This window comes from Sciurus vulgaris, assembly GCF_902686455.1.
Source record: "Sciurus vulgaris genome assembly, chromosome: 15".
In the NCBI taxonomy this organism is placed as follows: domain Eukaryota; kingdom Metazoa; phylum Chordata; class Mammalia; order Rodentia; family Sciuridae; genus Sciurus; species Sciurus vulgaris.
The window spans coordinates 45,049,229-45,063,685 of NC_136476.1; the positions used below are offsets into that span (position 1 = coordinate 45,049,229).

A 14,457-nucleotide genomic window follows, 5' to 3' on the forward strand; every position below is an offset into this window, starting at 1 on the left:
CAGGTTTGAGGATTAAATGTCAAAGTATACTACATGGATCATATTGGAGGCTACAAGACATTAACTTCATATGATAGCCTCTAGACTCTCAAATAAAACAGTTTGATATAGGCTTGCTTATACAGTGCCTAATAAAATTGAACATGTTCGAAATAATGAAAATAACTAAAAGTAAACAAATATCAAAACTGGAATGGAAATGAAGTTATCTCAAACAGGGAAGGGGAAAGAAAATATATATAACCTGTACCCAATTTAAGGTCTCATCTGTCTGAATTGATTTAACCTATCTCATCAATTTGTTTTTTCTTCATCTAAAATGATCAAACAAATATACTTTCTATTTATAAATAACTAAAATCAAGAAATTATCTTTCAATTTTAAAATTTATAGTAAATGCTAAAACAAGACCTTGAAAAGTGTCAGTGATGTTGAAAGAACCCAGCAATGAAAGTAAGCGAAGAAGTTAAAAGATAACCACCAACAATTAATAGTTTGGTATACAGAAGTGAAAACAGATTATATAAATAAAAGCCCTTGTATTCTCCTGAATGGCTAAGGTATGAAAGAAAATGACATTGTGGTTGTGTTGTTGTCGATTAGTTTTTTTCTTAATTTGTTTTTATACTCTTGAAGATCTATCCATATTACACAGGAAAATCTCACAATTCATCAGTGCAAAAATTTTATTTCTCCTTTGTTTCCCCTCCCTGCCACTTTACAATATCTGAACTTTACTTAATCCACAGTATTTTTTTTTTAATAATCTTTAATCAGTCATGTAAAATGTGAGGAAAAAAAAAACACTAATCAATTTAAAATCTCAGCCCCCATTCCCCAATACTACAGCAAATTCAGGATAAGTCTACAGCATTCACTTACTTTAGCTGGTTCTGATACTGAGGCATACTTTTTTATTTGAGTATCAACACCTAAAGACTTGGCTAATTGTACAGCATTTGAATCATCACTGATAAGTGTCCCAAGAGCCACAAGAAGTCTAAAAGTGGCTTCTAGGTCTTGAACAACTTCCAAGATTGTGCTAATTACTGATAAGCATTGAGCTTTCCCTTCAATGTTATGGTCTTTATGAAAACAAACAGAATAGTTCAAGGTCAATGTAGCCAGAGCAATGTGAATGTTCTTATTGCTCCCTGATTTCAGTTCTACTGCATGGGACATCAGTGATTCCCTCTGGGACATCATGAGCTTTTGTCCTGCCTGGCCAACAAAGCAATTGCAAAAAGTCCTGAGAGCAAGCAGCTGGTTTGCTGGCTTTCCTTTAGGGTTCAAGAGATTGATAAGATGACTGCTGAACTGAGCCCCTTCCTTTTCATTGCAGAAGTTTTCATTCACACTGGGATGTTTAATTGACAACCGAAGAATGTCAAGTGCAGGAAAGACAATATCTGTTAAAAAGAAAAATTAATTAATGTTTATGAAAATCTAGAAAATTCAATGAGTATTAATTTTAAAACATTTTTTTTTTTTTTTTTTTGTGGTACTGGGGATTGAACCCAGGGGTATACTATCACTAAGCTACAATCCCCAGTCCTTCTTATTTTGAAACAGGGTCTTAGTAGGTTGCCAAGGCTGGTCTCTAGCTTGAAATTCTCCTGCTTCAGCATCCCAAGAAGCTGTGATTACACACATGCACCACCTCACTTAGCTCGTATGAATATTTTTTAAAGGATTTTATTTTTCTGCTACAAAATTAATATATGCGCATTTTAGAAAATGTTAAAAAAATGTGTTGGCTCCACAAAACACACATATTTTTAGAAATCACAGTTGATTTTTCATATTTATACAGACTGGACTTATTGCTATAAATCCAGATGTGCTATAAAAATAAGGTAACTCAGCATGACACATAGTATTCAATGATGAACTGAATTAATGTAATGGGGTTCTTGTTTATAAAAGTCCTACAACAATAAAGGGTTGAACAGGGAGTTTTTTAGAGAACAAATCAATCAACAAATGTGGAAAGAATACTCAGACTGGTGGAAGAAGCTTTATAATCAAGGGATTGGATAGACACATCTGAATTCATGCAATAATCTTAGCATTACTCTAAGTGAGAAAATCTGATATTTCTGATATTATGTGCACCACAATATAAAAGTAGTACACAGCACCATATATAAGGAAGGATCTTTAAAAATACCAAGGATCTTCAAAAGTAAGTAATAAGCCAATGAAAATAAAATCTAATAATGCTTCTAGGAAAAAAAAATACAGAGAGGAACACAATAAGCAATCAGTCAAATCTATAATGTGTGACATTTTGTAGAATAAAATGACTTTTTCTCCAGTAAATCAATGGCGTGAAAAAAATGGGGGCAAGGACACTTTTGCAATTAAATGTAACTAACATAATGGAGGGGTAAATCATATAGCAAGTGTCTGTAGCCTAGGATTAAAAAAAATCGCAGTTTCTTGGATCACTTGTAGGGGATGCACAAATACTGAAATGGTATACAAACTGTTGTATATACAGGGATCATTATATGGAAGATTGAGATTTTTGAGGAGGGGGTGGTCAGGGATTAAATCCAGAGACATTTAACCACTAAGCCATATCTCCAGCCCTTTTTTATATTTTAGTGACAGAGTCTTGCTGAGTTTGGCACTGAACTTGCAATCCTCTTGCCTTAGCCCCAGAGCTGCTCAGATTACAGGCATGTGCCACTGCACCCAGATATAAATTGAGAATTCTTAATCTGAAAATGCAGAATATGAAAATGCAGGTTACAAAAAGTAGTTTGGAATTTGAATTTTCAGATAAAGATGCTCAACTGGTAAAGTCTATGCAAATATTTCAAAATCTGAAAAACTCCCAAATCCAAAACACTTCTGGTTTCAAACATTTCAGATAAGGTATACTCAGCTTGTACCTTCAGATTTTCATAAGGCATGTGACCAAAACAAGATTATGAATTACAGTAATATAGTGAATCCGTCTTGTGAAGTTTTCACAATTTGAATTTGATCTTCCTAGGTTAACTTTTATTTAATCTTGAAACACCAGTAGTAGGGATTGAAATAAAAGCTTTCTAGTTACATTTGGAAGAGTGTTTGTTTACCTTCAGGCCAGTTTATAGCTTTCCACAAAATCTGAAGTTGCTGGGCTGTGGTTTCTCTGAAGAACTATTACATATTAAGACAATATCTTTTCAAGAAGTACCAAGTCATCCTCAGTTAACTTTTTCTCTTCAGGTGCAGTTCCATTAAGCTCCTTCAGTTTTCCTAAACCCAAAGAGAAATCTTCAAAATTCTCTTAACTATAGTTAGCCAGATGATCATAAAAGCCAAAATTTTCAGTAATATTCTACTGTATGACATTAAGACTTTTCTCGGCAATTACCAAAGACCATAAAATAAAAATATGTGAGTATTTCTTGGCTGAGCACTATATGATTAAAAAAAACAAATTACTGTGAATCATTTTAATTTACCTTGTAAAGCTTTCTTTTTTAATAGAAAATAATATACTTTTAATAGTTTTTAAAGTATACTGTATTTATAACTATTTTGAATGGTTTTCAAAGCAACTTCATGTTATATATACCCAAGTATTAGTCAAACTACTACTTTGCCAATGAGAAAATTTATAACTTTTTAGTAAATTTATGCCAACTTCTATGAATCAAGGAAACAGCTAAAGAATTAATTGACTATAATAGTTAATATACTAAGTTCAATGTGCATATTTGACAAAACATTATTTTTAAAATTTAATAAATATTGCATTAACTTCCATGTTTATAATTTCCTTCAGTTATCATACATCTTTAATATCTATATACTTATCACAAAAACTTTGAGTCATACTATTTCTTCAAAAGTTCTTACTTTTGAGAATAAAGAAGTTCAGCTTTCCATCACAGAGATTAAAGAAGATAAACATTACAAATTTTTATCAATCATAAATAGCCCTGGACCTATTTCACTACTCTTTGGTATTAAAAATTTTAACACTAGCACTCTATTAAAAACAAAATTTATTTAAGGAATGCAAAACAGAAATCTCTTATATTTGTACAAGAATATATGTACAAAAGTGTGTATATACATTTTTCTTCAAATACATTAAAAAAAACCTATCAATGTCAGTGATTTTTACAATGGTAACATGAAGGATAATAGCAACCAAATAAACAAAAACTCTGCTTATATTCTGTACAAGTGTTACGGTTTATCTCAATTTAATTCTCACCATAATCTTTGTGGCAGAGACAGTAATTCTTGGTCTAAAACAACCCTGTTACATTTTTTGAGAAAAAAAATTAACATGAAAAACAAAGTTAATAGAGCAATTTCACTTTTAGTGGATAATTAACTATGACTATTATTACTATGAGCCATTAATTTAAAAAAAATAAGATCTTTATTTTTCAAATGCTTTACTCATTCACTTTTTTTTCTTTTCTTTTTCTTTCTTTTTTTTTTTTTGACAACATGAAATGCCAATGGGGTGGAACTTAACATTTCCCTCCTATAATTTTATTCTCATTAAAATCATAATAAAATATTTATCCCTTATTTGTATAAAGTATCTTACAAAGTATTAAGGATCCATAACCAAATTTTTAAATTTGTAGCAAATATAATTGTATAATACCACAGTAGAAGTCTCTTCATACAAGTAACCAATTCCTCACATATTTTAGTAGAAGGAGCCTTCAGAGTGTTTCCAACAGTACGTGGGAATGTGAAAAAATTAATTAAAAAAGGCTTACCTAATATTTGTGTAGGGTTTGCTTGGTCAAAAGTAACAGCTTCTTTTTTAGGGAAGTAAATATTCACTGTTTTAGATGCAGCTGATCGGTAGGCACTATTCCCTATTTACAAAATAAATAATCATGACAATCATAAGGAGTGATTAAAAATGAGATCTCTCTAATGTAAGTTTGTTTTCACAAGTACTAAGATATATAACTACTCAGAGTATGCAATCAAAACAAGTAATTAAAAAAAGCCTATCCACAAGAAATACTTGTTGATATAAAAATTTTTGCTTTGGGCAATGGAAGCTTACATGTACAAGGTGGCCTTTCCTTCTTATATTTTCTACTTTTCTATTTTAAGGATTCAATTGAAACTGTGTATTTTTAAAAGATGAAAAAATGCAAAACAATTATGAAACTTTCTATTCCTGTCTTCTCTAACACAATGATCTCTTCTTTCTCATATCTTTTACTATTTACTCCAAATGAGAGACATTGTCATTTTCTGTATTTACTTTCTATATCTTCTTTATAAATTCCCAAGTAGCAAATTCCTGTATTCTTTTATATGTTTTTATTTCATTAAATCTCTACTATAGTAGAGATAATGAAGAAAAGGCTGGCACAAGATGAAAATTCAACAACATTCAATGGAATAAAATTATTTCAGTGAAAGTATAATTTAAATCTAATTTATTTAGTTTTTTTCCCCCCTATACTTGGATTGAACCCAGGGGTGTTTTACCTCTGAGCTACAGCCCCAGCCCTTTATTTATTTTCTTAGATAGGGTCTCACTAAGGCTCCCAGACAACTCAATCTTGGGATTCTCTTGCCTCAGCCTCATGAATAGCTGGGATTACAGGTGTGTGCCACCATACCTGGTTTTAGTTTATCTTGCTTAACGTTTTAAATCTTATACTCCATTTTTGTTCTAATGTAAAACTAGGGTATTTTGCAAAAGTCATGAAAATTTAATTCTTATCATATTAGGGATAGAAAGGAGTAAAGGCAGATATAAATATTCAAATAATTAAGCACAATAAAATTATCTGAAGGCAAAGTATAGCATACAAAGACAGCATGATAGAATGGGTGATCTGGCAAAGGACAAATGGGTGTTTGGGGCGTGGGGTGGGTAGGGTGTTAAACAACAAATAACATAAAAAAGCAAAGGGTTTAAGTATCCTCAGACAAAACTGTGTTCAAAGCTCCTGAAGTAAAAAATAACATGACATGCTCAAGAAACTGATGGTCAGTGTAGCTGGGCAGAGAGGAATATAAAGGCAGGAGAAAATATTCAATGGGAAGTCACTTAAGGGTTTTTAATCAAGGAAGGGCAATCAACAGTGTGAACTGTAAAAAGATCATTGGCTGCAGTATGGACCAGAGAGACCACTGTGGAGGCATTTCATTAGTCTAGGAGAAAGATGGTGAAGACTGGAGTAAGGTATATAAAGGTCCAGTTTAGATACAAACTATTAAAAACTAATTTCTGGAAAATGGGAAGGAACACTGTTAACTTCAGCCTGTTTTGTTACAACAGGTATATTCAGCAATTACTAAACACATTCTACAAAAATCCATTTACATAAATTTTGTAATTTGGGGTTTTTAATAATTCTAGAAGGTAGATACTGTTACAAATTTGCAAATGAGAAAAGCAGAGGCACAGACACATCAAATAATTTGTTCATGGTAAAACAGATAAAAAGTATGGAACTAAGATTTGAATCTGAGCATTCTCACTCGAGTCCATAATTTTAACTATGTTATACTTTAAGACTGCCAACCAGTGTTACTTTTAAAATTAAAAATCAGCTCAAAAAAATCACATGCCAAGCTATTCTTACATAGAGTGATAACTTTATGGGCATTTCTTTTATGATGCTTATACAGTATATGCTATTCAAATTATCATGTACATATGTATATAAATATGGATAGATATACACATACATATCTACATATCACAGAAAACATGAAATAGTAATTCCAAGGGGAAAAACATGACAAAAGATCCATCAAACTTCATAGCGAAGAGCCACAGATATGGCTTTGCATTTTACAGAAATACAGAAAAACATGCCTGCATATAAGAAGTGATAAGATGTATCACACTCTAGGTGAGATATTTAGGATAAAAAAAAATTAGTTGCTCAGGAGAAGGCCAAATATCATAAAAGCAAATTTTTTGAGTCTTCTTAAAGAAAACCATGGATAAGCAGCTTGGGAGGTAGGGCAGGAGGATCACAAGTTCAAAGTCAGCAACTTAGTGAAGACCCTGTCTCAAAAAAAGGACTGGGGATATGGATCAGTGGTTAAGTGCCCTTGGGTTCATTCATACTGGGGGAAAAAAAGAAAAGAAAAACAAAGGATAATAATACAGTGAATTACACTCTCAGTATATTAAGGAAGAAAGAAGGAAGAGAGATTGGAATAAATACAGATTTTTCTAAGGGTAATGAGAAACCCAATTTACAGCACTAGTTTTCAATCCTGGCTGCATATTAAAATCACATTGAAAGATATAAAACTACTTTTTCCAAGGTCCTAACCTAGAGCAATATTAGATCAGTGAGCATCTCTGGGGATGAGGCTTGAGCTTATTCTTTTTACCTAATGTGTGGTAAAGAGACAATTTTAACAAAATTCTAAAAGCCAAGCCAAGAAAATTATTTACTCTAAAAATATTTCTCAATCAAGAAAATGACACAGGGCTGGGGTTGTGGCTCAGTGGTAGAGTGCTCGCCTAGCATGCATGGGGCCCTAGGTTTGATCCTCAGCCCCACATATTAATAAAATAAAGGTATTATGTCTACCTATAACTGAAACAAAATATTAAGAAAAAAGATACAAATGTCTTACTTTTTTTATTAAATAAAAGTTTCAATGAATTTTAAAAATTAAGAGAGGTTAAGAGTATGTACCTGTAAATGGATCAACTCCAGTCATGTTAGTAGTGCCCATACTTGCAGAACCTGGCACATAACGACCAGCACCTACAATGTGATAATATTCCTGGTAAGCAAAAGGTAACTACAAATTATAAAGTCCAAACCAGTCCTTCTTTACATAACTTATTTTCATCATCAGTCATACTTCCAGAATAGCACCTTGATATACATAATAAATGTGTTACAGAAAAATGCTTGGAGCAGTGAATTGCATAAAGTAAGTGCCCAATAAATGTTAGCTAAAAAAGTAACTTTCAAGTGACAAAATAACCATTAGATGCCTTAAACATTTTAATTATAGAAGTTCAGGAAATTACAAAAACAAGTGAATTAAAGAGAAATTTCATTCAAAATGAAACGTGAACCCTATGTGAAAGAAAAGAATAGGGCTAGCTGCTAGCACATAAGATAATTGGAACAGACCTAGGTAAGAGTTAGGGATGCTATGACAACAGTCCAGTTATATTTGAGATCATAGAGTTGGAGATGTTCAGAGCCCTGGATTAGCCATTGAGAGAAAGAAGATGATGAGCTCATGTTCTGGCCTGAGTTTGTAATACAATGTAGGAGTTGCTATAACCAGTGTAAGATACACAGGAAACATAAATAAACTAAATAAAATCCAAAAAACAATAAACAAACAAGTGTGGTGGCACATGCCTATAATCTCAGGAGTCTGAGACAGGAGGATTACAAAGTCAAGGCCAGCCTGGGCAATTTTGTGAGCCACTGTCTCAAATAAATAAATAAATAAATAAAAAATAAATAAATTCAAAAGGGTTGGAGATGTAGTTCAGTGGTACTGTGCTTGCCTAGCATGTGAGGCCCTGGATTCATTCCCAGGACTGTCAATAATAATAATAATAATAATAATAATAATAATAATAAAGATCACAGAATAAGTACATTTGTTGAGCATTAATTATGTCAGGCAGCATGCTAAGCATCTTATGTGAACATATTCATTCAAATATTAACTAGATACCATTATAATTCACAATATTTTAGAAAGTTGAATAATTTGCCCAAGGCATTAAAGCTATTAAAAGGCAGACTATAGTCCTACGCTTTTCTTAATGTGTTCTCTGATCACTGAATAAGTTACCTATTTAAAAAGGCAGATTCCCAAAGTCTACTCATAACACATTTCTCTAAATTGGTGCCCATTTAGAAACAAATAAGGAATTTCTAGAGATACACTAGAGCAATCCAGACCTTAGAGTATTTAGTCAGAATTCTTGGGTGAAGGATTAAGGCGTAAGTGTTTTTAATCTCCCCATTAATCTAGGGAATCAAATCTCTGGGAGTACAACATTGGGATAATTAGTTTACATAAGTTTCTTAGATCATTCTTATGGCCATAAGAAGTGTGAGTAGTGCATAAATTAGTAAGGAAAGAAAAATAGAGTTGATTTAAGGGGTAAGACAGATGGGAAAATTTTTTGGCCTCAATGCTATTTGGTAAAGTTGGGGGAACAACATCAACAATAATATAGCTTAAATATATCGATTCCTTAAATGTATTTCAAGCATTTTATAAACACTTTATAAGCATTATACCATTTAATTTTCAGATCTCAATATGGTATGTGCTGTTACCTATTTTTTTTTTTAATAGAAGTGCAGTTCAGTGATCCTAGTAACAATTCTCTTAGACATTTAGAATGCTATCTGCATATCTACATAATTACTGAATTTTCTGAGTTACTGACATTGTATAACAGTGAGACATGCTCTGATGACGATGGCCCCAGGAGTTCTCTTGATATTGTTGGTAAAAGCTGAATCTTGGTATGTTTTTTCTGTTCCAGAAAAAAGCCACCAGTGAGATTTTGGAACTCTGTTGGAATAATTTTCAGGGTATCACTGTTCCTGAACTGCTGATAAAGTCATCATTTATCCACTCTTCAGATCTTTACCATTTGAAATTACATTATGTCATCAAAGACTTCCTTTATAGTCACATTAATGCCACAGTGTTTAGCTTGATAGTCTGTTATTTTAGTATACTGGCTATCAATGCACAGGGTGTAACCATTAGTATCTGGGCCACCAGTTCATTAACAGGAGAAAGGAAGCTCACTGAGAGCAATTCACAATTTCATGACACTGACCTAAGGTTGTGTGTTGGCCCAATCTATGGCTGAGCAGATCGTAGGGTGGTCATTTTTATAGCCCACTGTACTAAGTCTGCAAGGCCAGTGGATTCCATAAAGGTTATGAATCGCTTCTCGAATTAGGTACATTGTCCAAGAACTCTGCCTGAAGATCCAACAAACAGCATCATAAAAGATATCAAGAGCCATTCTGAAATAGAGACTTCTTTAGTTGTACTGAAGTCCAACTCCAGAGATTTTTTTTTCCAGAAGTATTGACATTGAGGCTTGCATACCTCAGTAAGTAATTCACTCTCATGAGATACAAAGACACTTCAAAGGCTTCCGGGAGGCCATTAATAATTTAGATTAGGAAGACTAATCCTGAGCCGTCAGGTGAAATGTCTTCTCCCATGCTAAGTCAAAATATGCCTGGGCTGACTTCTTGATTGCATTGCTCCATCCAATATCAGGACTCACACAGCTCCTTCTCTGCTTGTAATTGGTAGCATCTCATCAATGATGTGATGGCACTCATGCTGTGTCTTGGTTGATGGGTTCCCCTATTATCTAATTTCACAGATAAAAAAAATAAACTGAGATAGGTTAAGTAACTTGCCAACTCCTCATAGCAAGTAAGTGGTAGAGCCAGGTTTTCAACCAAAGTCTTTCTAACTCTAAAACCTGTATTCTTAACTATTCTACTCTCCTGGTAGGAAGAACCACTGGAGAAAATGATGGGTTCTAAAAATATTCAAGAGTCATGAGGAAATCTACCAAATTACTCCAGGAAAAGCAAAAATTAGAATTTTTAAAAAAAGGAGATCCATCAAAATTGAAAATATAGATAAGGGAAATTATCAATTACTAGATAATACCTCCAAAATGTAAAACCATAGAATGCAAAATGCTATCTATGTAGTAGAGAAGAATATGTTAATCAAAACTACATCCCACCTGTAAAAGGATCTGCTGTTGGCAGAGCGTTGGAAGATCCTGAAGAGCCCGGAACATACCGACCACCACCTGTGTGAACAAAATAAAGGAAAAGCTAAAGTTTTCATAAACAGTATAATACTTACATTAGAAAAACCCAAGCTTGAAGAAAAGCTGAAGATCAAAGCTGTCTCATGAATACAACATAGTCTTATGGGCTGGGAAGAAATTAAAATTTCAGTGATTCTTTAATTTTTGTTTTCTTAACTTTAATGCTTTTTTTAACTAGGCTCCAGCATGTAAATATTAAAATAACTGTATTCTAAAATAAAAAGAATTGCAGGTGATTTCTGACCTAAATAATAAACACATATAATCAATTCCTATCCTGTTCCTATACAAATTCACAAGAATTCCTGCTATTGCTGTTGCTATCAAAAACCACACGCATTAAATGTTAATCTCTTAGAGAAGTTCTGGTTCATTAATTCAGGTGTCAAACTGTACACTCAGTGCCAGGGATCCAGCAGGGAACAAAAATTGCTTGTATCCATTGGATCTTATAACTACCGGTAGACAGAATTACAAAGGGGAAGAGAGCTATAAACAAAACATTTTCATTTATACATTTACAAGCATGTATTATATGAGAATACATGTTTTGTTAGTAGCTCTAGGGAAATAATCAGGTTGTCCACAAAAGATATGTAAAGATGTTTATAACATCTCAGAAGAGCAAAACAAGTGAAGGAGTTGCTAGACTTCCAGACACAGTCAACTGCTTTAATACTTGTCTTCATCCCACAAAACGGTCTTAACCAGTTCTGCAAGGAGAGTTCACTCTTTTGATCTGAGTCTGAACTTTCAACAAGAGAAACATCTAGGCACTAAGCATCTAATGTTTTTTACTTTATGTGTTAAGTGCAAGTATTTGGAAGGTTAAATAATTTTTAATTCAGTAGTGAATTACTTTGCTAATTCTTTTAAGTCAACATGCAGGTGAGATTTGTTTTATTATGGGAATGAGCAATGGAAATTGTGTTAGGAAAAGAGAGAGAGAGAATTTGGAAACATGGAGTATCCACAAGGGAAGAACAGATCTGTAAAGGGATTTGAGACTGGAAGAGGCTATGGGTTTTTGTAGATCAAGGGAATCATTACCACGTGAAAAATGAAGTCAGAAATGACAACAGGGGGCAAGGGATATAGCTTAACAGAGTACCTCCCTAACATATTGGAGGCCTTGGTTTTAACCCCCAGCATCTCAGTATTTCCCCCTCTCACACACACAAAGAAATGACAATAGAAAACATTAACAATAAACTACCTATTTCAAACTTTTACTTGGAGTAGGCTTAAACAAAGATGCGGCATTCTGTTTCTTCAGATTCTTGGATCTAGAACTTAAGGAATTAATTACTAGGATTATAACTACTTTCTGGGAGCCAAAATTCAGACTAATATTACCTTTACTAATTTTAATTAGTAAACGAATGCAAGTTTTACTGATAATTAGTATCTACTTTATTAATAAGCCAATTCTAGTTAATATTATTGGTATTAATTGTTTAAAAGATTAATATTTAACGCTTGTGGTCTTGATAGCAATAGCAAAAGCAGGAATTTTAGTGAATTTGTATAGGAATGGGATAGGAATTCATTGTATGTATATATTATTTAGGTCAGATATCACCTGAAATTCTTTTTATATTATATTATGGAGACTTTAACATTTATGTGCTGGGACCAAGTCAGAAAACCATTAAAGTTAAGAAAATATAACTTGGAAAATTCACTGGAATTTTAGTTTCAGACAAATACGACTTACAAAGTGGCATGCTCTCCTAATCCCACTTATAACATTTAAGATACTACATAAAATGTTAAAAACAACTAACTTAAAATAAGCATGTAGAACATAAATAACAATTCAGTCCTAGAGTTGATACACAACTAATTTACCTTCATGTGAAAATAATTTCATTTTTGGGTGTGATACCGGGGATTGAATGGCAGGGGTGTTTTACCACCAAACAACATCTCTTTTTACTTTTTATTTTGAGATGGGTCTCTCACTAAGTTCTCAAGGTTGGCCTCAAACTTTCAATCTACCTGCATCAGCGTCCTCAGTTGCTAGGATTACGGGCCAGTGCCACCACACCCAGTGAAAACAATTTCATTTTATTAAGTATCACTATAATATATTTTAAAAAATGGAAACTAAGGTGCATGCCTCAAATTCTAGTGATGAGGAAGGCTGAAGCAGGTGAATCACAAGTTCCAGACCAGCCTCAGCAACTTAGCAAGGTCTTAAGCAATTTAGAAAGACCCTGTCTCAAAACAGAAAATAAAAAGGGCTAGGGATGTGGCTCAGTGATTGAATGCCTGTGGGGTCAAAAAAAAAGGGAAACTAGGGTCTGGGTGTATAGCTTAATAACAGAGTATTTGTCTAGCATGTGTGAGGCTCTAAATGCATCCCAGCACCATGGGGGAACTATATAAAGGAACTTAGAAGTTACATTTTAATTCAAATGACTGAATCAAATTCTTGATTTATTTTGTTTACAGTGATGCTGTAATTTTGAAAGATAATAACTTATTACAATTATTTCTATAAAACACAGAATTGCATAATTTGAAAGTTAAAAATATAGATGTGAGGTAAAAATCCACTGTAGATTTTTTATAAAAATTCAAGCAATTAATCATAGTCTTAAACATATCAGAAAAATCAACCGGGGCTAAAGGTGTAGCTCAGTGGTACAGCATGTGCTTAGGCAATGTACAAGGCAGATTGGGTTTAATTAAAATCACCAGTAACCCCACATCACCCAAAAATGTCAAAGTCAAAACCCAATATTTATTGTTATAATCTGGATCTGGAATATCCTCCAAAGGCTTATGTGTTCAAGGCTTGGTCCCCAAGGCAGCAATAATGAGAGGTGGGGCATTTGAGAGGTGACTGGATCATGAAAACTCTAACTTCATCAAGGGATTAACCCATTGATGGATTCATAGTTCAACAGACTACTGAAGAGGTAGTGGAAACTGTACTAGGTGGTACCAAGGGAGTGGGTGCCCTTGGAGACTATTTCTAGTCCCTAGCCCCTTCCTCTTGCTCTCTTGCTTCCTGACTGCCATGAAGTGACAGCTTTGTTCCATCACTCCTTCCCCACATCATGATGTCCTGTCTCATCATAGGTCCTGAATCCACACAGCCAAGTGAACATGGACTGGAATGTCTGAAACCCTGATCCTCAAACAATCTTTCCTTCTCTAGGTTGAAATTTTAGGTATTTCATCATAGCAACAGAAAGCTGACTAACACAGATGGATGTAAGAGTTAAAACACACCCTAACTCACCTGTGAATGGATCTGAAAAACTGGTATTCCCAATTCCCAACATTTGACCTTTTGTGTTATCAATAATAAATTTAGCCACTTGATCTAAAAACATGGGATTCAAATCATTCTTCTGCAAGAAATTATATGCAGTTAGCCAGGGATCATCACTGGTATTATATGGCAATTTATATGATGGTCCACCTTCATTGACATCAATTGAGAAAACATAATCAAATTCCTATAATAAAAAAAAAAGATTATCAATTTCCTGTTCATATGTTAATGATTTATATATACCACAGAAGTTAATGTATTCATTATTTTAATGATTATAGTGCTTAAACTTTCTCCAAAGTGCAATGCTAAAAGCTTCCTCTTTGGCAGATAAAG

At 33.4% G+C, this 14,457-nt stretch overlaps 1 protein-coding gene across 1 annotated transcript in view; it reads right to left on the minus strand.

Moving 5' to 3' along the window:
• Positions 1-673: 673 nt before the first annotated feature.
• Positions 674-14,457, minus strand: part of PLAA (phospholipase A2 activating protein) — a 33,837-nt gene continuing 20,053 nt past the window's right edge. The window contains 8 exon segments of the mRNA XM_079112347.1: positions 674-1,410; positions 3,091-3,138; positions 3,141-3,170; positions 3,173-3,253; positions 4,747-4,848; positions 7,663-7,734; positions 10,743-10,811; positions 14,086-14,305. Coding sequence (XP_078968473.1) covers positions 845-1,410; positions 3,091-3,138; positions 3,141-3,170; positions 3,173-3,253; positions 4,747-4,848; positions 7,663-7,734; positions 10,743-10,811; positions 14,086-14,305 — 1,188 coding nt within the window. The 3' untranslated portion in view covers positions 674-844.